The sequence below is a fragment of the Anopheles cruzii genome, chromosome 2 (assembly GCF_943734635.1).
Source record: "Anopheles cruzii chromosome 2, idAnoCruzAS_RS32_06, whole genome shotgun sequence".
NCBI lineage: Eukaryota > Metazoa > Arthropoda > Insecta > Diptera > Culicidae > Anopheles > Anopheles cruzii.
In genome coordinates, this window is record NC_069144.1 from 42,340,058 (window position 1) to 42,367,818 (window position 27,761).

The 27,761-nt window shown below is 53.0% G+C and overlaps 1 protein-coding gene across 3 annotated transcripts; it reads left to right on the plus strand.

Moving 5' to 3' along the window:
- Positions 1-363: 363 nt before the first annotated feature.
- On the plus strand, positions 364-27,681 carry LOC128277958 (filamin-A). Of its 3 annotated transcripts, XM_053016573.1 has the most exons (17): positions 364-594; positions 657-1,307; positions 1,379-1,866; positions 2,752-2,938; positions 3,003-4,572; positions 4,632-4,799; positions 16,368-17,379; positions 17,616-17,836; positions 19,754-19,902; positions 21,939-22,011; positions 22,128-22,315; positions 22,684-22,835; positions 22,866-24,315; positions 24,380-24,587; positions 25,523-25,651; positions 25,712-27,273; positions 27,358-27,681. In XM_053016573.1, exons 1-17 carry the CDS (start codon positions 364-366, stop codon positions 27,487-27,489), a joined length of 8,571 nt encoding a protein of 2,856 aa, XP_052872533.1. In that variant the 3' UTR covers positions 27,490-27,681. The 3 variants fall into 3 exon arrangements, with proteins under 3 accessions (XP_052872533.1, XP_052872532.1, XP_052872534.1); XM_053016572.1 differs by having other exon boundaries at positions 22,684-24,315; XM_053016574.1 differs by lacking the exons at positions 364-594; positions 657-1,307; positions 1,379-1,866; ... (10 more) ...; positions 25,712-27,273; positions 27,358-27,681 and adding an exon at positions 18,862-19,340 and having other exon boundaries at positions 16,391-17,379.
- The last annotated feature ends 80 nt before the right edge of the window (positions 27,682-27,761 follow it).

Below are 27,761 nucleotides of genomic sequence, written 5' to 3' on the forward strand. Positions count from 1 at the left end.
GCGCTTCCGACTTCCGGTGCCGTAATTGTGGTGTGTTGTGTGACCGAATTTTCGACGAGCCACAAAATCAAAGAGAACAATCACATCCGCGCGCGTGTGTGTGTGTGACCGATCGCCGACCGGGCGATAAACGCGAATGTCCTCCGAGGTGACCCCCGGGGGGTACAAAACCACACGTCAACACCTCGACCCAGCTCACTCGGCTGGCTGCCTGCAATCGCAACGCAAACATCGCGATCACCAGTCAGCAACAGCAAGATCCTAATTTGGGCTAATTCTAATATCTGTCTCGTATAGGTTCGTAAAATGTACGGCAACAGTAAGTGAGTGACCCTCAGCCCCGCACCTGAATCACTCCCGAGGATGGAGCTACCGAAGGGAGCACGGATCACGCACACCGGGCTGCTGCAGCACACGCCCGATGGCAAGACGGAGCTACAGAAGATTACCCAGGCGGGGTTGGTGGCCCGCTCGCCGGAGGGCACTGCCGCCAAGGGGATGAACATCCGCGGCAACGAGGACCTGTGGGTTGAGATCCAGGCCAACACATTCAAGAACTGGGTCAACGAGCACCTGCGCGAGTCCGGACTGCAGGTTTGTCAGTCAGATCTCCAAGGGAGTCCGAGGCACTGATCACTCTGATCTCTTTCCGGCAGGTGGTCGAGTTTCACGAAGACTTCTGCGACGGGACGTTCCTGTGCGCGCTGGTCGAAGGGCTTCAGAAGCGACCCCTGAAGCCGGCATGGAACAAACGACCGGCGAACCAGCACCACTACCTGGAGAACGTCACGACGGCACTGAACGCGATCGAGGCAGACGGCGTGAAGCTGGTCAACATCGGCAACGTGGACATCGTGAACGGGAACGTGAAGCTGATCCTTGGTCTGATCTGGTCGCTGATCGTGCGCTACCAGATCGGCCGCAGCAAGTTCCCGCCGCGCAAACTGATGCTCGCCTGGCTACAGGCCGCCCTGCCCGACTGCAAGGTGTCGAACCTGACGACGGACTGGAACAGCGGAGTGCTGTTGTCCGCCCTGCTCGACTACTGCGAGCCGGGTCTGTTCCCGCACTGGCGCGGCCTAAGCCAGCACGAATCGGTGCGGAATTGCGAGCGAGCGATGAACCTGGCGTACGAGCGGTTCGGCATCCCGAAGGTCCTCGAACCGGAGTACCTGGCTTCGCGCTGGTTGGACGAGCTGTCCGGGATGACGTACCTGTCGTACTTCATGCGCCCCGGAGGCCCCGGCTACCGTGCCACCCTGCAGTGGGTCAACGGGCAGATCAAACGGCCGGTGTCCAACTTCACGGTAAGCTCCCGAAATCCTGACCCGGTGCCGTTCCGAACTCTCTAACGACACACTCCTGTGGTATTTTCCAGAGTGACTTCAACGACGGGCGGGTGTTCTGCGAGATCATCCGGGATCGCGGGGGCCCCGTGCCGGAACCGGCCAAACTCAGCACGGATCCGTCACAATGGGAAGCCAACCAGCAGAAGGTGATCGACGGTGGGCTGAAGCTGGGCGTGAAGCCGGTCCTGTCGGCCCGAGATATGGCCACCGCCGACGAGGAGCATCTGGGCGTGATGGCGTACACCACGTGGTTGCGGTGGGTCACCCCGAGGCCACCACTCGCCAGCCTGCTGACCGTGCATCTCGAGAGCACCTCGGGACGGGTCGGTGAACCGAGCCACTTCCGGGTGGAGGCACTGTCCCGGGAGGTCGATCTGTCTAAGGTGAAGGCGTTCGTCAGCATGCCCACCACTACCACGCTGTACCCAGTCCGGTTGGGGTCGCGCGGTGAGGGAACGTTCGTGCCGGACAAGTACGGGATGCACGAGATCGTCCTTGAGCTTGACGACGACAATACGTAAGTCCGGCGTGTGGGTCAAGTAATACGAGGTGTTTTCAAAAAGGTTGCTACTCATGTCAATGATTTATGGTGACAAGTTCGGCCATTTTGAATAATCTGTCAATTTTTGACAGCTGTTTTGCTTGGACGTGTTTTGGCTCATCTTCGATGCCGTCTTTATCTCCTCAATCGTAGCGTAGCGTCGTCCTTTCATGGCCTCCTTCAGTTTACAAAACAAGGAAAAGTAGCAAGTGGCCAGATCTGTGGAATACGGTAGCTTTGGCATCATCAGAGTGTTGTTTTGGCCAAAAATTCGCGCAGAAACCACGATGTGTTAGCAGGAGCGCGATAGTCAATTTTGGTTTTCCCACAAATCTGGGGATTTTTGGCGGATTGCTTCGGGCGAATAGCGCATAACTTACAGGAAATATTCTTTATTGACCGTTCTATCCTTTGGCAACGACTCATGATGCACCACGACCCTGCAATCGAAGAACACTATAAGCCAAACTGTTCAAGTTCGACCAAACGTGCCTTTTCGACGTTCACATCTTCTCGGCCCTCTCAAACAATTTTAAACCACCGATAAGCGCTGCTTTTGGTCTTAAAAGCTTCAACATAAGCCACATTCAACATTTAAATTGCGTCCAATTTTAGAAAGATTCTTTGCCATCAATTTTTTAGAAGAGACAAAAATCGAAGATGAGCCAAATCTTATCCAAGCAAAATAGCTGTCAAAAATGGACTGATTATACAATATGGCCGAACTTTTCACCATAAGTAACTGACATGTGTAACAACCTAATGTTACACAAAAATCGAAAATAGTGCAAAATTATCAGTGCTTTTTAAACACACTTCGTAGTTAAGGAGATATCTCATACGCTCGTCCTTCCTCCGCAGACTGGGTGGCCACTTCTTCCGCGTACTCCCAAGGCTTGTACACGTCGCACCGCCCGGCATGGCCCCGTGCGCCCTCGGAAGCCTTGTGGAAGTGCTGGTCAACGCCACCGGGGCACCGAAGTCCGAGGACATCCTCGTCACCGCCTACAGTCCTTCCGGGCGTCCGCTCAAGTGTCCGCTGAAGAAGGTCCGTACCGATCGCACCACCCTGTTCGCCCTCTATCTCTCTAATCCTCTCTCTCCTTCTCTAGATCGAGGAAGGACACAGTGCCATCTTCAAGCCGGACGAGGCCGGCGTTTGGGAAATTGCCATAACGTACCAGGGGCGCCACATCCAGGGTGGGCCGTTCACGTGCGCCGTCTTCGACCCGAGCGGCGTCTCCGTGCACGGACTGGACGGTGCGATGCCGCTGAGGGCCCATTCCTTCGAGGTGGATGCCCGGGGAGTCGGTGTGGCCGGGGAGTTGCACGTAGACATCGTGCATGAGAAGCGATCGCTCGTCTGCTCCGTGGAGCGGCTGCAAGAGAACAAGTACCAGGTGACGTTTATGCCGCGGGCGACCGGCAAGCATCGGGTGTACGTGTACTTCAACGGGTACGACGTGAAGGGTTCGCCGTACATCATGAAGGTCGGCTCGAAGGGTCGCTCGGGCAAGACACGGGCCAGTCCGCACGGCGACGCCAGCAGGATGCGCTCCGAGAGCCCTTCGTACCATTTCCACGCGTCTTCGTTGAGTCGCCGGGCCGATCCGTACTCACCGCAGGACTACGAGACCAGCGGCGGCGGCTTCCTGAAGAGCAGCAGCACCGCCAAGGAGAGCAGCTATACGACCCGCGTCCTGGGATCGCCCTTGCGTCACAGCCCATCGCCGAAGCTGTTCTCCCCGAGCCTGGACCAACCAGACCACGGCGCGGCGTACCGGACGGTGCGCCGGGATTCGGACGAGCTGAGGAGTCCCGTGGATCCGCAGCTCAACTCGTACGTCAAGACGATCCGCACCGAGAATCACACGACCAAGACGATCCGTACCGTGCTGGACGATGGCGGACCGCCGCTGCCGTCGATCAGTCACATTCGGGCCAGTCCGGGTCTCAAGAGTCCCCAGACGGTGTCAGGGGCCACGTTCCATGAGTCGCGCTCTGTCAACACGAAGCCGGTGTCGGTGCCGGTGGTGGTGGTCGAGCAGCGGATTGCCAGCCCGATCACGATGCACGAGAAGGCGAACGGGACGTACAAGGTGACGGAACGCAATTCGTCCTACCGATCGACCGTTACGCGGGATGTGTTGCGGGATAGTCCGACACCTCGCCTGGAGCAACTCCGAAGTCCACAGCCGACAACCACGACCGTTGACTACTCGTCGAACATCCGGGTGAACGGACAACCATCCCGGCGTGACAGTTACGACGTGATCAACAAGACGAAGCACCTGTTCTCGCAGAACTCACTCGAGTCACTGGCCAATCTGACCGAACGGCAGCTCAACACCGACCTCACGTACGACCGGTCAACGCTCGACAACCAAACGGAGCAGAACACGCACTTCAACAAGTTTTCACTGACCGACCACCGCACTACCCCGACCACCCAGAAGCCACCGCCGGTGGCCCCGATCGAGGACGAGGGCCTGTACCGGGCCGGGGGCTACTTGAAGAACTATCGGACCGAGCAGTCGAGCAGCTCGGAAAAGTTCGAAAAGTACAGCACGCAGCTGAAGAGTGGCTTCGAGCCGATCGGCCGCGGTGACGTAAGCGGGGCGCGGGCGATCCGCGTACAGGACATCCCGGACGGCGTCCTTGGGCGGCCAGTGGAGTTTGAGAGTAAGTTTGGCGGGGCTATGAAAGAAAGAAGTAGACTGAGTCGTTCACTTCGTTCGCAGTCGATGGGTCGCAGGCCGGCTCGGGCAACCTGGAGATCCTGGTGAACGGCGGGCGAGTCACGTCGGCCGTCCGGGCCCTCGGCAACCAGCGGTTCATCGCCAGCTTCACGCCGCACGAGTCTGGCGTGCACACGGTCCAGATCACCTTCAACGAGGAAACGGTGCCCGGTAAGTAGTCCCTCTGATATATCCCTCTGAGAGTCCTCCGATGATGGCCAATTTGATTCTCCAACTGTGTCCACTGTGAAGGGTTGATACTGTCGCGGTTGTTCCTTTTTGCCGACAACGCCAACAGCACCCCGACGCCACCGTACGCGGGCCACCACAACGGGCAACGTACGCGCGGAGGCTGAAGTGAAAGTCCCGTCGAAGGATTACGTTAACAGGGATTCATATTTTATTACTCGCTAGCAAATAGAATAAACGAATACGTTTAACGAACCCGTGGTCAAAGCTTCAAAGCGTAGAAGCGTTCGCACGGAACGAAAGACTTGGTCGCGATCGCTGAGGCGAACCCCGAGCGATGATTGTGAAATTGCGATACGGAAAGAAACCGACCTTTCGAAATAAATCATTTTGAACTTGCGACACCACCCCACTGTCCGGGCGACGCACATTCTAAAATCGATCGATCGAAGGTGCGTGCTAATGAATGTTGTTCTGCTCGATTTGTTGACTCCAATTGACGAGTGGTTGAGCACGGACATCTCGCTCGTCTAGTTGATTTGCCGTCATATTTCATACCGTTCACGGAAACCGAACACCGAAATATGATTGAAGTCACTCTTTGTGATTTGGCCGGTTTGTGTAAAATTAATTCAATGCGAGCCGATTGCTGTTTGGTCAGCGTCAGCTGGTTTCGTTGGGCATGAGTGAGCCTCGAATTTGCTGATGCGGATGGGACCCAGGGACCTAGGTTGTCGCGGTCACTTACGCGTTTCTAATCTTGGTTTCCGCCCTTAACCCATTCGAATAAATATACTCTTTGGCTCAGGAAGGTAGATTTGAACTACTAACAGCCAGTAGAGGTCTCGAGAGAAGATTGTGTTCGGCTATCTCTGTCTGGTGATATCTATTGTTGCGCGTTGTTGTTGCGTTATTATGAAGACTTTGAGTACAAACACGACTTGGGACGACTATAGGCCTTGGAAAGAGGACTTCGGATATGTCTACGTCGATTTTACATATTGTTCCTTTTTGAGGAGTAGCCAGAAACATGTGATGGTTAGTCCGCAGAACTGGAACATAAAGGCAGGCTGGATTTGTCTATTAGGAATGAGTGCGGTTTGGCCTGGTGTGGCCTATTCTCATCCGAGATAGTACTTTTTTTATTTTTTGGCTGGTGTTGTTGGAGTTCACATATTCCAGATATGAAGTCCAGATATTTTCTGGACTGTGATCTTTCTATTGGGTCGGGTTGAAGTCTGGATGAGTTGGCGTCTCCGTTGGCGTTGGCGTTGGCGTATCGGGCTCAGATTCCGGTTATTGAGTTTCTCTGAATTCCGTAGTGTCCGGAGATTCGGCAAAGGGTGTTGTTTTGTGATTGGGTGACCTCTGGGTGTAGTATGAAAGGGTCTTTTATGGAGCCCTTTTCTAGAGCCTATAGACCACTCTGGCGGACTCAGTGAAAATTATGTTCTGTAATGATTTTGACTTTACTTACGCCAAAAATGAACCATACACAAAAAATTTTCATTAAAATTATCCTATCTTCGTCTATTTCTGTTTTCCTTTCATCGTTTCTCGGTGGTGGTCGCCTCTGTTTATATTGTATTTCATTTTACTTATATCTTCGCTCTACGATCTTGCTGCGACCACGTGTTTTGTGCACTTTTCTCGTCGTAACCGATTTATTTCGCTTCCTTGCCGTCAATGGCAATGTTTTATGACGCAGCAGCTGGGCACACGCGGTTCCAAACTCATTTACAATTCGTAGAACCCTTCCATCGATTGATCCTCGAAATGTTTTTTTCGCTTTATCAGACTTCAGAAGAGTCTCCTAATCTTATCGTCACGTTTTCGACAATTGTTCTTATTGTATGTTATGATCATCGATCGCTTTCGAGGGAAAACTAAACGAGCGCCGAACGAAACTGAACGAAACTGAACGAAACTTGGCGCCCAAGGGTTGATATTTGTTCTCCCGAAACGGCACGACGATTGTTAAGATCTCTCCTTAAAGGTATGCGATCGAGAGAAAGAGAGAGCGATCAGTCCCTCTAAGCGCGAGGCTCGCGAGCCCATTTCTTCAGTTTTATTTCGAGAGAATAGAGAGAAAAAAAAAAAAAAAAGCGAAAGAGCCCGGGAACGCAAAGATCGCAGGTACGGAGACTCAAGAGTACGTTTTTCAAATGTCGAACAAAATTTCAAGCGGGCGGATGCGTTTTTCTTGTGTTTTATCGTATACAGTATAGTATCCGATATATTATACTGTCAATACTAGCGATAGCGAGGCAATAGCGATATTTGACACGCGTGTGAGTGATTGATAATTTCCCGTCGATCTTCGTCGTGTGTTCCGGTTCCGGTTGGAAAATAGAACGGTTTACACATTCAACTATGCCGAACTAGCATGGTTGAGACGAGGGAAGGAGTTATTTGATTTGTTTCATTCGACGCAAAAGTTTCACGGGTTCCGCGCATTTTCGGCGCGGTCTCTCTGGTTGAAAAAAAAGGAAACGAGGAAAGCGAAGAAAACCCCAGAACGCGACACACAGAAATGCGCTAGTGCGAGTGGTGCGATCGCAAGAAAACGAGGTGCGCAAGAAGAAGGCACCCAACCTGTAGGAATTAAGAAGGTGCGCTGTGTGTGCGTGTGTGGCTTGCGTTGTGTCTTCGTCAGCGTCTTCGTGGTGCGTATTGCGCGTTAAAGGAGTCACTGTTGCTGATTCGCTCGTACTCGTACGTGCAACTCGCGTGAGATCAACGCAGTTTCCGTGCTTGCGTTCGGTGTTTGCGCGCGTGCGTCCGTGCGATCATCCGACCGATCAGATCTTCGTTCTACGTGTCGCGAACGCGTTCTTGTGCGCCGCCGCCGCGCGCCATCTTGTGAGTGTGTTTTCAGCCTCCGATGCCGCCGCCGCCGTGATGATGATGACGTGACAGAGTTCGGAGTCGTCGTCACCGTTTGTCCTCCGCTTGTCAAGTTCGATCCCCCCCCAGAAGCCGAGCTCCGGGCTCTTGTCTTAGGAATTTTCGAGCTTTCTAAAGTCTTTTTTCCTTCGTTCTTTTGGGCCCCGTCGAGCACACACACACACACGGAGACGGGTGTGTGATAATTCTTGGGGCTTAAAACAACTCCCTAATCCCCCCCGCTGGGTGGTGGTTAACAACGCACGGGTTGCTGGAGGACGCCGCGATTAGCATGAAAGGGGCATAAAACCGAGCTCTTGCCTTTTAACACCCTGTCCTCCAGCTGCCTCTGCCCTTCTTTCCCTGGTGTCCGGTGCTTTCCGCTTGTGTGTGTGTGTGCCGGGGTGAACCCAAAGAAGGACGAAGAAAATCATCGTCTATCTTATTCGCCTTGCCTCAGCTTCGCCCGTGGTTCTATTCGGCCCCTTTCGATGGCAGAGTTGCCCGCCCTCCCTTGTTGAGGGTGTGTGAATGTTGAGTTTCGGTCGCACCTTGTTGTGTTCGCCCCACAAACCCGTCCACTGTATCGAGCAGCAGCAGCAACATCGAGCATCGAGCATCGAGCATCGAGGCGGTTCCGGCGTGGTACGGTGACCAGTGGGCAGCGATCAGTAGGATCAACAAAGGCAACGTAAGTGCGCTTGTGTTGGTGTTAGTGAAAAATAAATCCCTGTTCCTTTTGATTCCAATATTTGCACTTAATGTCACCTTCGATTGCGCGAAACGTAGAACCGCTTTCGATGTGTGTGTGTGCCGGGTGGGCTTTTGGGGGGTTCCCGCAGCCTCCGCATCCCGTTTGCCAGCAGTTTTCTAACTCTCCTCTCCGTTATGCTGCGCGACGGAGTTCAACGTATTCGGCCACCACTGTTCCGAGGCTGACCCAGATTCTCGGCCGCTGTTCCAAGTCTGGCCAGGGGCTCTCTCTCTCTCCCTCTCTCTCGAATGCTCACTTTGAAGAAAATGTCAGTTTCTCCTGGTGAGCCTCTCGGAGGCGGATGAGAAGATTACCGAGAGCAGTGAGATGAGGGATCAAGCGCGATCAGTCCGTGGTGTGCATACATCGGACGGCCACGAAAGGGGTATGTGGAGACAGGCCAATGAGAGAGAGCGAGTGGCTCCGGCAACCGGGTACCGTTTGAATGCGGTCCTCCGCGTTTCACCGGCATCGGGTTTTCTCGTGGCTCTCGCGATGGAATGCACTTTGTAGCGAGATTAATTACGGAACCCGGGGCTAACGTTAGAGAATGCTGCCCAGAATGCGGTGGTTAACGGTGTTTCACCTCGCCACCGGTCGATCAGAACACCGAAACACCGATAATCGTTGGCTTTTTTCGAATGGAGCTCCTTCACCGGATGTTCACAAAAATGTCAAACGATTCAAATGGGATGCGCCGACATAAATCGTCGACAATCGCCTTACACAATCCACCCTCAAGTCAAGGTTAGATTGGCGCAGCAGAGGCCTCCAATTTGCGGCCCGGACCGGAAACCATTTAGCAGCCGGGCCAACCCCTTCGCTCTGGCCACAACAATGGTACCGCCGCCGTTTCGGCTGCTGCGCTTAATTTAATGGCAACCTTGCGGCATGATAAGAGGATGGACTCGGCCGACCGCGCCTCCGACGTACCGACGATGTTTGTTTTTAGTTTTCCACGGCCGTCAACGGAGCCAACGGAGCAAGCGCGGTTTCCGTTCCGTTGCGAAGTAGCGACCCTTTCGGGCCGTCGGATTTCTCCCACGGACGCGAGATGCTTGGGACATGATGCACACCAACACTAACAGTCCCACTCGGTGTGGTGGGCGTGCGTGGGTTGGTGCTCCGTGGACTCCGCGGTTTCTGCGACTAAGGTTCTGCGAGAAGCTCCGACAGCACCGTTTAGAAAGCCTCTTGGGTCTTGGGACTTGGGCCCAGGGACCAGGTCGCCACCACATACGGTCACGATTTGTTTTCCGAGTCGTCGGCCGCGTTCCTTACCCCGGCGGGGTCGGCCGTTTATGCTGAGTTTAGTGTTTACACACATTTTTGTCGGTTAACGGACGACGGCGGTGTCGGTTTGCAAAACACTCCAACCGTTCCAAGGTTGATGACACACACACACACACACGTTGCAAGGGCCGACCGAGCGAAACACAATCCCGAGTGCAGTTCAAAGAATGATGACGGCCAAAAATGGCAAGACACACAATGCGACGATTCATCTCATGCGGAGAATGTTGCGACTGTGGCACACTCCTGCTTGCGGGGGCTTTCAGAAGCCTTTGCGAAACGGTGCCCACCTACCCGTGGCTTCAAAGTGGCCTCTCGGTCCTCTCGGCAGCGTTTTATGCGTGTGTTTGCGAAAGCAAACGATCTGCGCGCACGGTTTATGCTGCACCCCGAAAACCCATTGTAGGGGAACACTTTCGCGCCCGGCCTCAGCCCGAGGAGAAAGTCGTTCGGTGGGTTTAAGGTAGCTTCTTTCTTTGGCTCGGAATCGGAATTCTTTGCTCGAGCAACCACCATTAATTGATGGGCTTTGATGATTATCCGGCCCGCAGTGTCGGCGCCGGATTTTGCAAAACCGATTGCGCTACTTATACCAGATCAGGACCTGTGCATAATACTTCTTGGGTCGAGCTTCCGGTGCTGGCGTCGATGTAGTTTAATTACCCAACAAACGTTTAACATCGCACGGTTCCGTGGTTTACGTAATAAAGAGCGATTTAAGGCAAAGCGCGCCAAATCGGCGCCAATCGCTTCCGTCGCCAATCGGCCGTGTCAATGCTTAATGGCCTAAAACGGCACCGCCGTCGCCGCGCTGCTCTGGTACGTTATGTGGCGTTTAGTAGTGACACACAGGGATGGTGGAGCCAGACAGAGAGAGAGAGAGAAGAGTGAATCGAAAGTGCAACAGATGGACACACAGCATATACAGTAGGGGAGACCTCTCCCAGTTGCCCACTGCTGCTGCTGCTGCTCGGTGGAGAGAAAGTTTAAATCTTCGGACCAAACCGAGAGACTCGAACCATCCTCGGCGTGGTGCGGATGTCCGTGCACGGCCAGCCGGCCGGCCGCTTCGCCACGTTTAGGTTGGGCCCCACAGACAATCCCCGATTTTCGACGAACGGTTCGACATGATGGCTGCCGGCCATCGAATATTGAGAGTCGGGCACGAGAAAGTTTCTCTTGCCGCCAGCAGCAGCAGCAGCAGCAGAAACTAAAATATTTTTATCTGACTTTCTCATTAAAATACCAACCGCTTTTTGCCAAAGCTTTTTGGCAACTATCCCCGATGGGGAGGCCTCCGGGGAATAAGATCGAACACATAGTTCATGTTGCGTCAACCTTTTCTGCCCCAAAGCGGAGAATGTCGCGGCCGTGATTTTTGCGGGCGCGGTAAAAGTTGTCACTTTTCTCCATCACAAGGCCATCCTTCGATCCAGCCCAAAACGGAGCGGACGCTCGTATCGATGGGCGTTGTGGCAAGTTATGCAAACGTTTTTCTAACCCCACGAGGGGCTGGCTTCCGGCAGACTTATGACTAATGATCGACCGGCGGCTTATGCGCATTCAATTACGCGCTACGTGATCGTTTATTTTCGTTCGGCAATTTCATCGACGGCCGTCCGTGCCGAGCATATTTAAATCCGAGCACACCCAATGTGCACCGTGAAGTGAGTGCGGATTCGGTACGTAACTAATAACTTCATCGATCGTTGAACTTTCCGGCGGGCGGTTTTTGGGCAATAACTCGGTTCGTTTTGCCTGCCGGCGGATTGGCCGCTCTTGGAAGGAAATTACAGAAACGTTGGTCGATATTATGTGAGTGACAGTGGCGGGTTGAGGTATGTGTTATTGAACAGCATCATCGAAGCCGTAATTTTAAACGGGAAATATGGTACTACTAGGCCGAATTCCCAAATTACCGACGGCCGTTTGAATTAAAACGTGTGCAGTTCCCCTTGCGACTCGCTTTGGTGACAACCCTACAAAATGATTACTTTTCACACGGATAATTGTAAGTGGCCTCAAAATTCTCATCATCAACAGCATGTTTTTTTTAATAAGCTTTCATCTTTAATGAAGCCAAAAGAAAATATCCAATTAATCGATTAAATTCGATTCGATAACTGTTGGGTCTAACAGATGCTGGGCGGGTTCCCCGTTTCGCTTGCATTGAAGTCTTTCGTTGCGAAATTATTTTTTACCCAAAAATATTCACGTGGCCAGCTTACACTTATCCCCGCGGTCCCCGGCAGAAACGTTCCACGCTGTTAATGCTAATTTTATGCACACTTCCAGCGCGGTTGTCTTTTTTTACTTTTTTGGCATGCCACTCAAAAAACCGGTCCTTTTGGATACAACACCGTGCGAAGGGCGAAACGATGGAGACACGCTCTCCATTGAGAGTCTTCTATCGGATCGAGCGAGTCGCGCGCTATGAAAGGGCCACACGAGGTCCGTGTGTTCGTGAGAAATCCAGAGATTCCACCAGCCAACATTCCTTCGGTCCGCTCAATGGGCGGACGCCGCTGGCTGGCTGGCTGGCTGGCGCTGTCTCGTTGATGACATACCCTCCGGCGGACTGCGATATGTAAATCCTAAACAAATCCCAAACGAATCCCCCCGTGTTTCGCCCGCAGCCCGCAGAGGCCTTTGGTTGGATTCCGGTTCGTTGGCTTCGAAACGTGTTTTTTTGCTGTCTTCAGCTACGTGTCAGTCGGTTTTTGGTGGAAATGTCTGAAATAAAATTGATTGATTTGTTGGTAAAACTTGACACTCGCCGAGACGGTTATGCGTATTTTGTAATACAAATTCCGGGGTTTTAATTTCATTTAATAGACTAGAACTTAAACACCATACGTGTCAACTGTTAGGGTTTCTAGTCTATGTTTTACAGCACCATCAAAGCTTCCATTTTGGTGTAGGTTTTGGTCAAAATCTCAATCCCAACTCAAGAAAAAGACGAACGAACAATGTCGGTCCGAGGATCACATTTCGTTTGTATTAATAAAGTAAATGTTTAATAGGAAGAGAAGCTAACGTCCAGAGCTGTCGCAGAGTACTAAAAATATGCATCGTGAGGTGAAAATTTAAATTATTAATTTATATTCAGCTTTCTAACGGGAAAATGCCTAATTTTTCCTGATTTTCACCTCCATGTCCCGTTTTGTGGGTCACTCGTGACACACAAGCACAACACACGACCACAGAAGCAACCTTTTTAGGCGTCCCCTGGCCCTTCTACGGTCGGGCCCGGCATAAAAGAATGCGTAATTAACAGCAGCCCACCGTCACGGTGCCAATAGAAGATGCGCACTCGCGCCCGACGCTGTGTTGTTTTTGTTGCGTTGATTTAATAATACTTTCTCCCCACAACAAAATGCACACTCGGTGGCGGCGGCGGCGGCGGCGGCGGCGGCGATGAGTTAAATTTTTTGGGGGGCTACAAAATGGCGCAAAATAATTCCGTTCGCACGTCGTCACGCTTGGGGTCGGTCGCTTCGCTGCTTGATTCGCGGAGGGGTCATCGGGGCGGGCGGTCCGATGAAAGCGGCCACCACCCGGAAAGAAAAACGAAAACATAGTGAAAACGAAAAGCCGTGATCGAAAACGTGAAATTAATCGATTTCCTACTGACCACGCGAAACGACTAAACGCGGGCCGTGCGAGCCCGCGAAAATGAGCGTCCTTCCTGGGGCCCGAAAATGAGTGGCCGGTGCAAAAACAGAGAACACAAACGAAACAACAGCAAAAAATTGCCACAACAATAAACGTCAGAGGCACACCTGCGCGCGTTAATTGCCCGCACCCAACACCCTAGAAATGGGCTCGCGAGGGCTTCGAAACAGAAGGACCCATCATCATCATCATCATCGTCGATGGCTGCGTGCGCGGTTCACCCGAATATTTATTTATTTTTAAACATTTGGGAGGCCCTCCCCACAAATATTGGTTCACTTTTCTCTCTCGATCAACACACTCCATCTGGAGTCGGGTCGGGTTGTGTGTCTTTAACGGCACACACAAGAGTAAAACCCCCAAACGGGCGAGACATGCGGCTCCGAGTGTGCCCTGGCCACTTTCACCCCAACAACAAACAATACGCACACACATGGAACTCGCGGCGCGGCGCGGCGCATAGTTTCTCTTTTCTTTCTCGCCTTCTTTCTCTGGCGGCCCACATCCGACCGACCGACCGACCGACCACCACATCGAGCATAAAAGCATGGCCAACCCTAGTCAGGCTGCCGTCGTGTTGGTCCGCGAACGATTTACCGTTTCGCGCTGGTGCCACGTTTTTATAGGCTGAAATCGAGAGTGCCCCGAGCCAGGTCCTTTCGAGGATGACAACCTGGCGCTGGTGTTTCATTTGTTGCACTTACACACACACGCACACACATGTTGCCGAAAAACCGGAATGTCCACCGGTTGCGGCCGCGGGCCACCTTTTAGCTCCGCAGTGTTTGAACATGGAATCCACGCGTCAATCATGTGTCGCAGTTGAATAACGATTTCGAACGATGGTTTATATGGAGCCTTGTATAACGCGTTCCGTTCCGCAGGTGTTGGTGGGTTGGTGGCAATAAACTCGACCGGACCCACACACCCCATAAAGAGCTCAACGGACTGTATGTTTTGAGAATCGATTAAGAATTCACAAAACTCGCCTCAATTAACTCGGTTCGCGTGAAACACTCTCTTAGTGGAAGCTACTTTCCTGGTCCGCTTTTTTCCAACGCTCCGACGCCTGGCCAAAGCGCCACCCTAAGCGCGGAAGGGCGGGAATTCGAGCACAAGACACACATATTGAATGTATGTTACGAGAGCTTTCACAGAGCGGGCTCATCTCTGACAGACCCACGCACCGCGCGGCTCGAGATGATCCGGAGCCGGAGCCCGAGGAGTGAAGCGACTCGTGAAGTGAAGTGTACCCCTCCGGGTGCGGGGCTGGGGACTAGGGTTTCTCACGCGACGCACATCTCGGTAGCCTTATTTCTCTGCACAATCGAGAGCGCCAACACCAATCGGTGGCCCATTGCACCCGGCCACTTCATGAATAAATCTTATTTGGTAATCGGAACGCGCTCGGCACGATGATGGTTACATTTACACGCGAAATGTGTGTTTAAAGTAAGAGCCTGTTTACGTTTTCGCCAGCCGCGCCTTGAGCGTGTGCATTGCATGCCAAGAGTCCAACGGCCAACCAACGGGACACATTGTTGCGGACACCTGTCGATCGGACTCTCGGTTCTCGATTGGGTGTTCCAGGGCCAAACTTGCAGTCGACCGGCCGACAGTCATTTTATTTCTCTCAAGAAATCTGCCTTTTTATAATCCAGCATAAATCGATGCGTCGTGCAGGATGGCTGATTGAGTGACATTTTCTCCACTTCTGGAGGCCTTATCTCGGGCTTATTCGGGCTGTAAGGTTGTAGTACGCTGCTGTTGGTGAGTGACTATTAATGCCTGTTGTAAATGAAATGGTCCTGCCACTCACAATGGTGTATTGCCTCAGTAGAAGGACCCCTTCGTTGGTTCTCAAACGCCCCGAACGGGGAGAGTTTTCTGACTATGTCGGCAACACTCTGTATACGATCCGAGCGATTTTAATTTGTATTTTATTGAATACTTTTACGAAGTACAGGGTACGTAATCACAACAAGGAATATTTAAATGTTGGATAACTCCGTCGTTTTTCAGTCGATTTTGGTAAATGAACAAGATTTATTTAGGGTATAGAATGCTGTTTATTGATAATTCACTCAGAATACAATATCGTTCAAATGACCGGCTCCATTAAACACACAAAAAGCGGGTATTTTTCATTGTTTTTGGGAATTTGTCATTGTATTTGACAACATTTCGGGCATAATAGCAGCGATTTCCCCTGTGGTGTTAGCTTTCAGTTCTTCAATGGTCTTCTTCGGTTGGCTGGCATAAAGCTTACTCTTCAAATAACCCCACAGAAAGAAGTCAGAAGTAATTCGGCAACAATAAGAATATTCACAGAAAAGAAGAGTTTTCACAGTTGAACGACTATTTTCAATGTAGAGCGCTACAATTTTAGCCCGCTTGTTTGGCTTAAATCGGTTCATGACTAAAACGGCAGAAACTAACGTTTCAAAGTCTGACTGGTTTGTAAAAATCGACGGACAAATGGCGCAGTTATTCAATATTTAAATATCCCCTATTATGATGATGCACCCTGTAGTCCTCTAACTTGTTTATAGTTTGAACATTTGTTTGGAGAGGTCGTTGTTGAATACCAAAAAGTTCTAACGGTTGGGCAACGGTTATATCGCACAGAGTATTAAAACCGTGCTCACAACCAAATACTAAGTAGAACTTCTGAAGGGAATAATTAACCGTTAGCCTCTTCCGAACTCTTGTATTCCACAAAACAACGATCTCTAGAAAATATGTTTCAATAAGTTTAACATTGTGTGGTAAAATCAAGTAACGGTCTCCAGGACTTCAGTGATGTCGCTTTGTCGGTAGTCTTTCTACATTTCCTCCGAAGATTCACGGAACTGGGATAAGGGGGATTTCTCAAATCATTAATGAACCTCCCACCTCCAAACACCATACTGACCCCAGCATTCTTCCTGTCTTTTCTTCAGGTTCACCTTGGAATATCAACATAATGTCGTCACCGGGGCTGACGGCTCTCGGTGAGTCCACGCGGCTGGTGCCGGCCAACCTGCCGGCGGTTTTTGAGGTGCTGCCGCCTCCGGGCGCGTCGATCAGAGGTAGCGATTGCGTGGCGACGGTCCTGTCGCCGAGCAAGGCGAAAGTCTCTGCGCGCGTCACGCACGAGTCGTCCAACGGTGCGCTGCGCATCGAGTTCGTCCCGTCGGAGGTCGGCACCCACATCGTCGAGGCTTCGATCGGCGGCACCACGCTTATCGGTGGCCCGCTCATCGCCAAGGTCTACGACTCGAGCCTGATCCAGGTGACCGACGTGAATGGTGGCGTCGTCGGCCAACCGTGCCAGTTCCGGGTGGACGCGAGCGCGGCCGGCGAGGGTCAGCTGGAGATCTCGATCAATGAGGGCGAAGTCCCGAACCACGTGCAGGTCGTTGGCGGGGGCCGCTGCCTCGTCTCGTTCACGCCCGAACAAGCCAAACCGCACCTGATCGACATCAAGTTTAACGGCGAAACCGTGATCGGTTGTCCGTTCGTATGCTCCGTCGCCGACACGAGCCGCGTCCTGCTGAACCTGTCCAATCTCGAACTCATCCCGGTCAGCCGGCCGGCCTCGTTCCACATCACCGTCAGTGGCGGTGGAGCGGCCGAACTGGCGGTCAGTGTGCGAGGGCCGCAAGGCGAGCTACCGGTCCGCGTGACCGGGGACATTCACGCCGGATTTACGGCCGAATTCACACCGAATCACGTCGGAGCGCACACGATCAACGTGGAGTATAATGGATACCCGGTGCAGGGAACACCGTTCGTGGCCAAATCGTACGACGCCACGAAGGTGGCGGTCGGATCCGTCTCCAAGGGCACGGTTGGCCGGCCGGTCCAGTTCACCGTCGATGCGGGTGATGCCGGCGAAGGGAACCTGGAGATTACGATCTCCGCCAAGGGTCACAACATCCCGACGCAGGTTCACCCGCAGGGCAACGCCAAGTAAGTACTCCTTCGACAGACACTTTTGCTACCTTCGCCATTTTTCCAAATTCCTCGAAAAGAAAGCAAAAAGAAAATGGCCAGTTGACTATAAATTAAATCGCTGACTTATTGAATGAAAAAAGATAACAGTCCTCAACATCGGCGACACCAATTAAGACACACGCCCCTAATGATGGCCTTATCCTGGAGGATGCTAATTGGAGCCCCCGTTCCTTTCGCCCACTTTCACCCAGATTCGCCGTCTCGTTCGTACCGGCCGAGCCGTGCGAGCACATCATCAACGTGTCGTTCAACAAAATGCTTGTCCCCGGCTGCCCGATCACCGTCACCATCAATGGCGGGACCACCGGGCCGCAGGTGTCACTCGGAGGTCCCGGACCGCTCCATATGCCCAACTCGCTGGTCATCAACCACGCCGGCGGCCGTCTGGAGGACATCGAAGTGAATGTCGAAGGTAGGTGCTTCGTCGTCGTCAACCGGCCGGTCGACGTAGTGTTTGTGTAACAGACGCGTCGCCTAGCGCGCGTCCTTCGTGTACGATCTGGGATCTTGCTCCGGTGTTATCCTTCGTGACGGTTGACGTATTGTTGTTTTGGTTTAATTTTTTGGCTCACTTCATTTCTCGCAAAACTAGTCCTGTAAGATAGTCTCTCCCCCCGTCACCACTTTAGCTTCCCGTTAGCCCTTAGCCCTTCCATTCTCGCCCTCTGTCGATCACTTCTTCCGATCCGGTGAAAAAATCGCGGAAAATTACACCATCAACACTTGTTGTGACTACTAGAGAGTAACGTAACGTAACGGGTATTAGAGCGCTAGAGAATGGCCACAATTTTCCAAACCCACACACATCCACACACACAATTTCACTTAGATTCTGTTGTTTGTTGTTTGTGCTACTTTGCGCGCTGTCCTGCGAATTCACTGACTAATCAAACCTTTTTCTATGCGCGAACCATTAAGGAGTCCAAATAGCTGTAGTACCGTACCCCCTGAACGTACCCGTATTTAAATGGTAGCACCTCACTGAATAGTAGCAAGCAAAATGAACCCAAAAATGGCCGTTGCACTAAGAGTATTTGTTAGCGATATAAACCGAAGTGATAGGAACGCAATAGGAAAACCAGAGAGGGGCAAAAATGCAAAATGAAGAACTTCATTACATGAAAAGCATCGAAACAGAAGCAAAAAAAGGCGTTAAACAATTTTAAAAACCAATTTTAGGGGTAATACCAACATTGGCTCTACTTTATATGTTTTCAACGATGATTGTGGATTGTGGAACGCTTTCGGAAAAAGTCACCCTCAAAAGCATGCCCTTGAGTAGATCATTGGCCACCCCAAAACTTACGCACACACACACCCACAATCATCCTTCCTCTCTTTCTCTCTCTCACAGTCTCTCACTCACAGCGTGTGTAAAGAATCATTTTAATCTGACCGGATATTTTCACCTCTTTTCTATTTACATGTACATTCCAGGGCGACGTAGACTTTTGTACTAGATCCGTTTTGATTGCGTTGCATTGAGTTGCCCCAAAAAATATGCACGTCTCTATATGCGTAGTCTTAGTGTTGTAGTCGTTAATTGAATTGTTGATCCTCTAACTTATCTTCTACTAATCAAACACACACCAATCGATCGATCATCCGTAATGCTTTGAGCTCGAACGAAGTTCGGTTTGTAGAGTACGTGAGCTGATTAACGTTAATAACACGCGCACCCGGATGGCCCGGGTGCGCCTTCCCATTTACTTTGAGCATTTCAAGAAAAGATTTCTAACGCCCCCCCGTATGTTAACCAACCAACAAACACAGTAGATAACCCCTTAGCTCGTACCGTTACCTAAATTAATTAACCGTAAAACGAGAGTGTATTTAGTCTAAGTGAGGTAGCTCACGAGAGAGAGAAGCCACACGCGGCACGAAATATCCTGCACCAAGTCGAAGTGCCCGGCTGCGCCTGCGAGCTTGTACTTAATTATTGTACTATTTTCACCAACCAGGGGGTGCGCCCACGTACACGCGCCATTTACAAAATATCGACACGTTTGCTAACACACACACAGCTACACGATCGAACACAAACTATGGTTGATTGTTGCTCCCATTCCTGGGTACAGGGAATCTCGCTGTTCATATATATCTGGTTGACTAATAAACGGAGCGAAACGCATGCATGCGCCCCTGGGTGTTGTTGTCGTCGCTTACTATATCCTGCCGTAGACAGTAGAACCCAACCACCAAATTTCCCGTCCATAACCTCCCAAGATCATCCACACCTTCCCCCGAAAAAAAAAGAATCGAAAGGACGAAAAGCAAACCCGTTCTCTTTCTGACAAATCGAATGTTCCGTGCCACACACTACTCCCAGGCCCTTCCGGTCACTCGGTGCCGGCGCAGGTTTTACAGACGGCCGACGGGGTGTTTAAGGCCGAGTTTGTGCCGCGAGTCGTCGGCGAGCATCGGGTCAGCGTTACCGTCGAGGGACAGCCGACCGTGGGCAGTCCGTACTCTGCGAAGGTAAGTGCGATTCGGGGCCTTTCGGGGGCTTTCTTGGGGAACAACACTCCTCCAGGGACAGTCGTCGTAGTTGTTGTTGTGGTGTTGGTGGTGGCCACTCGCTTGGTTGTTGGTCTGCTAATGTTGCGTCAAGGACGCAACGCTTCCCGATCGTGTGAGGAATTTCACAGGTGCCGCCGCGACACCGCGAACGATCGATCACCGATCGCTGATCGACCGGCACCTGCAAGAAATGAAAGTTTCCCATACCTCTGGCAGGAATGTTGGACCTGTTCAGGGTGTGCTCGGACAATTGAGTGTGGTGTGCAGGTAATACCGCTTTAGCTGCAACGAGATCAGCTTGAACACTCCAGTAGAAGCGCTTTGACTATTGACATCCAAGAGAATGCGAGCAGAGCGATCTTTCCGTCTACAACACGACAGTCGATTATGTATGATGTAGACGCGGATGGTTTGCTCTCGACTTAGGTTGCTACTAGGCGGGCTGGATGGCTCAAAACTACAAGTTCAGTTCTAGGGTATTGTTCGCCATCAGTTAAAGAGCCGTATGCAACAGTGACGGACAGCGATAGTTATGTTCTTATTTGACTTTATGCCTCTGTCGTGATGTCTCTTTTCGTAGTAAATATTAGGTTGGCTGAAAGGAAATCCAATTATTTCCATTATAAATCCATTATTTTCTCGGTAGATGATTTTAGTGATCCATATCTCGTATAGTATTGATCTAACAATTTAAAGTTTGGGAAGTTTTAACGCATCCACCGTATAGTCCGGACCTAAAACCAAGCGATTGACACCTTTTTCGCGCATTGAAAAAGTTGCTGAGTGATAAGAAATCGTGCTTAAGAGAAGATTGTGAAGGTACTATGAAGCTACTTTTAAAATGGCAACAAATTATACTATACAATAAAACGACATTTAACGCAAATCGGACGTCCGGAAACATTTTACACAGAGATTTGAAATTTACACAAAAATATAGGATTTGTTTTTAGGCAACCTAATATAACACTGACGATCCAGATTCTGATCTTCAGCCGTCATTTTGTAGCAGTGTTCATATAGGGGAAGAATAGACGTTGAACAAGAACAGCCACAACTAAGTTCCTAGAGCCAGTCTTTGAATTTCTGATCTTTAATTGGCCCCATTAATAAATACGCTGAAGAGATCACTAGAAATGATACGATGATTTAGATATTCCATTAGCAGTATCGTTCGAAGTCAAGTGACGCACCGGAACGCGCCGGTTAGTTTCACTGGAGTAACAACCGCTGCTACGACCCGTATCTGGGGCCACCGTAATTTGTTCATCGTCACTTAAACTCACAGAAAATGCTTAATTAAAGTCTTCACATTGCGTAATGTTGTTGAAACGGCACACTCGCTTCGCAACTGTTCCGGACGGTAAATCCACAGAGCCTGATGTAAGCCAGTGCGACCCACTAGAGAGGTCTCTGGGCTGCTCGGCAGTAGAAGTGCCCGAGTGGCCTGTGGTTGACCTTAAGGTCATCCCGCAATCGCCCGGCGGTCAATAATCGCTGGGTGCACTTTTCTTTCCGCACTGAGACTCCACCGGAGGGCCACGTGTCGCCAGAAGGGGCGGAACTCTGGAACGTGCCTCCAGCAGCGCGATCAGAGTGAGAATGTGGTTTGCGCAGCTGCTGCCCACACGCGGTACGCAAGCGCAACCACGGCTACGTGGTATAATCACCGTTAATTGTTGGCCAGCTACCCGTCCATCCCTTTCTGGCACGGCGGCGGCCACGCGGAAGTTGCGTACGGCCCGCCACCGTTCCGTGGGTTCTGCTGGGAGGCCCTCATTCTCTCAGCCATATTCTGGTCACGCGCGTTTCGGTCGCGGAACAGCAAAAAAGAGACGGCAGGCGGGAACATTAGGAAAAAATTAGGGTGGAAAAGAGAGAGAGAGGAGAAGGAGCGAGTAGACGGGAAGACACTCTAACCCCGACACTAACCTCCATTCGTTCGCATTCGGTCGTCGGCGGGCAACCAACTACCACCACACTACACCATGCAGGTCTACGATGTGACGGCGATCAAGGTGAAGAACGTCAACAACGGGACCGTCGGTAAGCCGGTCGTGTTTCTTGGTAAGTGCATCCGATGCCCACAGATGGCGATGGGGCGAGTACCCCGGATAGAGTACTCCTCGGTGGTGACACTAACCAAATCTCTTCTACGACTTCCGTTCCGTTCGCCGCAACAGTCGAAACATCGCAAGCCGGACCGGGCAACCTGGAGGTAACGGTCAATGGGGGGCGCGTGCCGACCTCCGCCCAGGCGCAGGGCCAGCACACGTACGCGATCAGCTTCACGCCCCGCGAGGCACAGAACCACACGGTGGAGCTGCGCTTCAACGGTCAAGACGTCCCGGGGAGTCCGTTCACCTGTAAGGTAAGGCATGACTTGTGAGCCGTATTGGGTTATATGGTATAGTGAGTGGGTGGCCCGTTACGGGGCGGAAACGGTGATGGCGTGTGATTGAAAGAAAATTTGGAAAGTGCCGATTCGAGTGATGTGTGTCACAACAGACTCGGTGGTGGTCCACGCTGGCAGTCGTCAGCGGGTCGATAACGGTGATGGTTCGAAAGATGGTGGTGGTGTGGCCGAAAGGATGCTGCCACATGGGAATCCGCTGTCGGGGCAAAGTACGTTGACCCGCCGGACCGATCTCCTGGTGAAGAATTGTGCAGGATTACTATGTTGTGGACAAGGAATTCTGGATGATCTCCAAACTAATCGTCTTTCTCGTTCCGCCGTAGGTATCTCCAGCGGCCCGGATCGTCAGCGGTGAGCTTACCGATAAGGTCAGCGTTGGCCATGCCTTCGACTTTGTCGTCGAGTCGGACATTGCGCCCGTCGTGGAGGTCCTGGGTCCTGCCCGGCGCCCCGTACGGGCCGATGTCGTCCCGGGGTCAACCGCCACCGGTAATTCCACCAGCAGCACCGGTGGGTATCGGGTAAAGTTCGAGCCGGTGGAGGTTGGAGACCACTCGGTCGAGGTGCGACTTCCCGGCAGTGGACACGTCGAAGGTAGTCCGTTCCTGCTGAAGGCTTACTCCGCCGAGAAGGTCGTCGTGACGGACATCCGGCCGGGCGTGGTCGGGAAGAGTGTCAGCTTCGGAATCAACGCAAGTCAGGCGGGTGCTGGCAATCTGGAGATTATCGTCGCCGTCGGCGGGAAGAATGTGCCGAACTTTGTGCAGTCGGAGGGTAACGCCCGGTTCAAGGTGAACTTTAAACCAACGGAGGCCGCGACTCACTCGCTGTCGGTACGCTTCAATGGCTATCCGGTTCCGGGGTCTCCGTTCGCGTGTCACGTCACGCACGCTCCGGTCTCACTGTCGAAGGCGCTGGCCAGTGGGGAGTGTCTGCGGCAAGCCCCGGTCAAGTGCGAGAACGTGTTCGAGCTCGAGGGCTTCGACGGGATCGACCCGCAGGTGCTGATCACGTCACCGGCCGGCGACACCGTGTCCTGCCGAGTGGCGTACCGCGACGAGCTGCACCTGGTGTCGTTCGTTCCGACGTCCGTCGGACGCCACCTGATCAGCGTGACGGCCAACGAGCAGCACATCGCCGGTTCTCCGTTCTCCTGCAACGTGTTCGACGTATCCCGGGTGTCGATCGCCGGGCTTGACCCGCGCACGACGATGGCCGCGCTCGGCGTTCCGCTGACGTTCAGCGTGGATGCGGCCGGAGCGGGCGAAGGAACACTGGAGCTGGTCGTATCGACCGCCACCAGCACGGTGAAGGCCGAGGTGACGGCTTGCGCCCGCGGCCTGTACGACGTCACGTTCATCCCGCAGAGCTGCGAGCCACACTTTGTGAACATCACCTTCAACGACCTGCCGGTCGAGGGATCGCCGTTCCGGTGCGAGGTCCAGCAACACACCCAGCACGTTCAGGCCGGCAACTCGACGTTCATCGAGCTGGTAGCGGACGAGCAGACGGTCGAGATCTTCGACCCGGACAACAAGCTCGTCCCGTTTACCGTTTCGCGCAAGGCGGCCGAGTTCCGGGCGGCCAAGATTGGCCAGTATGTGGTGCGGTACATTGACCAAGAGACGCGCGCCTTCATCGCCGCCCGCACCATCAACGTTTTCGACCCGTCGATGGTGAAGATCGTCGAGGTGGGCGAAGCGTACTGCCACAAGCCGGCCTCGCTCGTCGTCTCGACGAACGATGCCGGCCAGGGAACGCTCACGTCGATGGTGCGCTGCGGGGGCCTCGAGGTACCACACTCGATCCGGGGCACCGCCAACAGTGGGCTCTGGGAGATCGTGTACCACCCGACGCGGGTCGCGCCGCACAAGATCATGATCCTGTACAATCAGGTGCCGATCGCGAACAAGGCCATCGAGATCAGCGTGCTGGCTCCGGCCATGACCAAGGAGGTACGTCGCGCAATCGGAACACCCTGGGATCAGTGCTCACGATCCTTTTCTTTTCGTTTTTCAGATCACGGTGAACGGGCTGGGGCTGTATCAGGCGCGGGTTGGCAAGACCACCTCGTTCGCCCTCGATACGGTCGGCCATCCGGCCCGGGAGTTCGACGTGGTGGTGTCGGGCCCCGGCGGTCAAGCGCTGCCCGTGCGCTGCTACCAGACCAAGGGCGGCCACCTGCAGGCGGAGTTCACCGTGCAGAAGGTGGGCCAATGTTTGATTGGTAAGTAGATCCCCCGCGCTAGTGGTGTCTCAGCACTCCCCGTGGTCTCAACACTAATCCGTGTGCGTGTGCCTCAGGGAAGTCATCTTGGCCCGTTACTCTTTATTATACTTCGGATTGCAAAATCCTTCAGGAGCTTATAGTTATTTTTTAACGTTGCTCCGTTGAAGTTCCGTTACTATTTTCGTATGAGATGAATTGTACTATTATCCCTAGAATTAACACGGTGCGTGACCTAGGTGTTGTTTTAGATTCTAAGCTTAATTTTATGAGCCATTACGAGGAGATAATTAGCAGAGCTCTTAGAGTGTTTTGTATTACAAATGCTTAAAGAGCTCACAGATGTCATGTGCCTGAAGACTCTATACTGTGCTCTAGTCCGTCCAATTCTTGAACACGCTTGTGTGGTGTGGCACCCACAGGCTCAAGGTTGGGTTGACGCTATCGAGTCTGTGCAGAGAAGATTTACAAGAGTTGCCTTAGCTAGGACGGGTTGGTACTCTTTCAATAATCTTCCTTGTTATAATGTACGTTGTCTTTTGCTTGGTATTCGTCCTCTTTGGCGTTTGACATCTTGTGCTATCTTTATGTTCAAACTCTTAACAGCTGAAATAAGTTCTCCCATCCTGCTCGCGAAGGTCAATTAGTAAAGAACTCTCGGATCGATCCGCTTAACAACATTCCTAGAGCATCACCGATAATGAACTTCAACATATCCGTAAACCAGTGCAAAAATAGTTTTTATTTCTTTTTCTTTTGACGCGCACTTTTTTGTTGTTCATTACATAATACTTGATTGCTCTCACTATTTGTCCCTCTGAACGTGTTTTTTTTTTAATATGTTAGGCCTAATGTGTCAACTAGGCCATGTTGGCGCGTTGACTATAAGAATGAATAAATAAATAAATAAATAATCCCCGTTTTCCCCCTCACAGACGTGCTTCACCAATCGAAAGCATTGATGGGTAGCCCGTTTACCTGCGAGTCGTACGACCCGGCCAAGATCCAGCTCCAGAAGGTGCCCAAGATGAATCTCTGCACCAACTCGCCAATCTCCTGGATAGGTACCGATCAGCTCGACCCACTTTGTAGCCTTCCTTGCTGACGCTTCCCTTTCGTTGCAGTACAATCGGAGTCGGCGGGTGTGGCAGAGATCGAAGTGACGGTGGTGTCTCCGACCGGCCAGAATGTGCCGGTGAAGTTGACACAACAGGACGATTACGTGCACGCGATCGAGTTTGTGCCGCTGGCGGCCGGTCACTACAAAGCGTCGATCATGTACGGAGGCGAGAGTGTCCCCGGGTCGCCGCTTACCTTCGCCGTGCCGTCGGCGGCTGGTGGCAAGGCGGATGCAAGCCACGCGTCCGGCAATGGGTTGGAGGTGGCGCACCGCGGAAAAGAGACCTCCTTCGTTGTGTTCTGCCCGACCGCACCGAACGTGCAGATCGAGCGGACGGACGAGCAAGCGGAACGGATCGAACCACGGATCAAGGGACTGGGCAACAACCAGTGGCGGGTTTACTACACCATCCTCACCGTCGGTCGGTACGAGATACGGGCGAGCTGCACCAATCGCGGCCCACTGCCCGGCTCACCCTGGGCCATCTGTTGCCTGGACCCGGCCAAAGTTACTCCGATCGGAGGCTGGGGATCGCTGCTGGACGGCGCCGGCAAGCTGGTGCTGCCGAGCCGGATCGTGTTCGACACGGCTTCGGCTGGGCCGGGCGAGCTAACGTGCTACGTGGACGGTGCGGAGGTGACGGTGGAGAAGCAGACCGGCCACGGCGGTCGCAGCGTACTATTTCTGGGCGACGACGAGCTGGCGAAGGGTGAGCACAGCTTCGATCTGACCTGGTCCGGGTTGCCGGTCTCGCAGAGCCCCGGCTTCGTGTACGTCACTGGGCTATCGGTGGGCGCGGACAAGGTGGTGCTGACGGGGCGCGGCCTTACGACAGCCCAGGTGGACGAGGTGTCGCACTTCACGATCGACGCCACGGAAGCGCTCTCCGGGAAGCCGGAGGTGCACATGACGTACGAGGATGGCGAGCCGCTTCCGGTGACGCTGCTGCAGCCCCGCCCAAACGAGCTCATCTGGCTGGCCTCGTACAACCCGCACAAGTCGTCCGGCGGACCGCTCAGTCTGGACGTGGAGTGGAACGGGCGCACCATCAAGGGTTGTCCGCTTACGATCCCCGTCGGCCCGGCAGTGGACGCCGCCAAGGTTCTCTGTTCCGGCGAAGGCCTCCGCAACGGGGTCGTCGGGCGGGAGATCAAGTCCTGGATTGACACGCGACGGGCTGGCCCCGGCGAGCTAACCGCGCACTGTGCCGGGCCCCGGAAGGTGCCGGCCTACTGCGAGCTGTACGATCATGGCGATGCGACATTCACACTCAACGTCAAACCGCAGGAACCGGGACGTCACACACTGACGATCAAGTATGGCGGCCAGCACGTGCCCGGTTCGCCGTACACGTTGCGCGTGGCCGGCGCTCCAGATGCGAGCAAAGTGCGCGTTTACGGACCCGGCATCGAGCACGGCGTCCTGGCCACGTTCCAGTCGCGCTTCATCGTGGACACGCGAGGCGCCGGTGCCGGACAGCTGACGGTGCGGGTGCGCGGACCGAAGGGCGCTTTCCGCGTCGAGATGCAGCGCGAAAGTCAAAAGGATCGCACCATCCTGTGCAAGGTGAGTAGTGGTGGTGCCACCAATGGGTGAAGCCCCGTTTTCTAATGAGTCCCTGTTCGTTCCGTCTCTGTGTCCGTGTAACAGTACGATCCCACCGAGCCGGGCGACTACCGGGTGGAGGTGAAGTGGGCCGGCGAGCTGGTGCCCGGCTCCCCGTTCCCGGTGCTCATCTTCGACACGCAGGAGGAGCTGAAACGATTTCTTCACGGCAACTGAAACACCGCCGCCGGGCGCTTGAACACGCGCCGCGACACCGATAGAGTAACCGAGGCCCTGCGGGGCTATTCCTTTTCCCGCCTCCCCCCGGCGAGGACGCTTGTGGCGCCCTCCCGCAGCCGATGTTGTTTATTTTAATGTTTTAAGTTTACCCGCCTTCTTTTTACAACGAGCATCGCATTAGGCAAACGAAACAGGATTAAAAATGTGTGGGTGGGTGGGTGGTTTGTGTATGGCGGCGTCGGTGTCCGGTGTCCTCGTCTTGCCCCGGC